At 34.3% G+C, this 2196-nt stretch overlaps 1 protein-coding gene across 1 annotated transcript; it reads right to left on the reverse strand.

Annotated features, from left to right (window-relative positions):
- Positions 1–1333: 1333 nt before the first annotated feature.
- On the reverse strand, positions 1334–1945 carry LOC100633068 (ammonium transporter Rh type A-like; the record flags this gene model as incomplete). Its single annotated transcript, XM_003391626.2, has 2 exons — positions 1334–1509; positions 1633–1945. Coding segments are annotated over 2 exons (489 nt in total), but the record flags the coding sequence as incomplete, so codon positions are not given.
- Between the last annotated feature and the right edge of the window lie 251 nt (positions 1946–2196).

Genomic DNA, 2196 nt, shown 5'->3' on the forward strand with positions numbered 1-2196 from the left:
AAATGCTCATAACTCAGAAGTTATTTGTCAGAATCAACTCAAACTTTCTACACAGTATATGTACATCAATATGTATCAGAAAATGTAATAAAAATTTGGGGTAAATTCGGGGCCATTTTTTGGGAAAAAAAATGGGCTATAGCCTTGGGTATTTTTAAAAAATTTTGGCACTTTCTTAAAATGGCCGTAACCCAAAAAATTGAAGTCGGAATCAGCTCAAACTTTCTACACAGCAAAAGAACATCAATATGTATCAGAAAATGCAATAAAAAATGGGGGCCATTTTTTAGCCTATTTTCGGAAAAAACCGTGGGCTATAGCCTTGGGTATTTTTCAGAATTTTGGCACTTTCTTAAAATGGCCTTAACTCAAAAAATTGAAGTTGGAATCAGCTCAAACTTTCTACATAGTATAAGAACATCAATATGTATCAGAAAATGTAATGAAAATTGGGGGTCATTTTTTAGCCATTTTTTTGGAAAAAACCATGGGCTATAGCCTTGGGTATTTTTCAGAATTTTGGCATTTTCTTAAAATGGCCATAACTTGAAAAATGTAAGTTGGAATCAGCTCAAACTTGCTACACAGCATAAGGACATCGATATGTATCAGAAAATGTAATAAAAATTTGAAGTGATTTCTGAGCCAATTTTTAGAAAAAACCATGGGCTATAGCCTTGGGTATTTTTCAGAATTTTGGCATTTTCATAAAATGACCATAACTCAAAAAATTGAAGTCGGAATCAGCTCAAACTTTCTACACAGCATAAGAACATCAATATGTATCAGAAAATGTAATAAAAATTGGGGGTCATTTTTTAGCCTATTTTCGGAAAAAACCATGGGCTATAGCCTTGGGTATTTTTCAGAATTTTGGCATTTTCTTAAAATGGCCGTAACTTTAAAAATTGAAGTTGGAATCAGCTCAAACTTTCTACACAGCATAAGGACATCGATATGCATCAGAAAATGCAATAAAAATTGGGGGTCATTTTTTAGCCTATTTTCGGAAAAAACCATGGGCTATAGCCTTGAGTATTTTTCAGAATTTTGGCATCTTCTTAAAATGGCCATAACTTTAAAAATTGAAGTTGGAATCAGCTCAAACTTTCTACACAGCATAAGAACATCAATATGTATCAGAAAATGTAATAAAAGATTACATTGTTTACTAAAAAATTTTGGGTTTGTCATGGCACATTCTTGCCCAGCCTTTAAATGCAATCAAAGTCCATATTGGAAAAACTAATCAAAAACAAAGCCACAACTTATGCGTAAATATTAGATTATAAATATTAAATATTTGCATAAAATAAAAGAGAGAGAAGAGAGAGAGAGAAGTTACCATGTCCAACTTTCTCTTCCCATCCAATGCCATGCTGAATATAAATGTTGCAATGACACTCCCGGTCATTGAGAAGTATGTGTTGATGATAGCTCTGTACTGAGCATTACCAGAAGCCAAGGCTCCGTTGAAACTGGGCCAGAACAACCACAGAAACAAAGTACCTACACGTAAAATAATGAAGAAAAATTTCTAATTCAATGACAATATACAACTACTACAACATAATTCAGTCAGTACACTATCATAAATTCCAGTATACTTTAGTAAATCCCAATATATCTTACCAATCATGGCGAACATATCAGAATGATAGGCACTTGAATTTCTTGGATGTTCAATGGCTTTCTTCCTTTGAAGAATGACAGAACATGCAAGACCAAAATACGCTCCAAACGAGTGAATTATCATTGACCCGCCCACATCAGCCGCTCGAAAGACATGATCATTGATGGCGTTATTAGCAGAGTAGAAGATAACTTCAAAGATAGCGATACCAAACAGCTGGAAAGGACTAGCCCTTCCTAGCATGGAGCCAAAAGTTATGAGAACAGCAGCTGCAGCAAAATCAGATAATACCAGACTATAAGAGAGAGAGAGAGAGAGAAAGAGGAGAGAGGGCGAAAGAAAGAGAAAGGGAGAGAGAGAGAGAAAGGAGAGAAGGCAAAAACAAGACATATAGTAAACACATGTTGTTGACCATAAGTCAAAATTCCAAACCATAAGCAAGTCGACTTACAAATACCAACAAGAGACAAACAACACACATAAGATACTCATAATAACGAATGTAACGCATACATGTAAATGTATGTTATATAACAAATACACATGCACATACATAAATATAC

Source organism: Amphimedon queenslandica, unplaced genomic scaffold (assembly GCF_000090795.2).
Source record: "Amphimedon queenslandica unplaced genomic scaffold, v1.1 AMPQUscaffold_7718_Cont20333, whole genome shotgun sequence".
NCBI lineage: Eukaryota > Metazoa > Porifera > Demospongiae > Haplosclerida > Niphatidae > Amphimedon > Amphimedon queenslandica.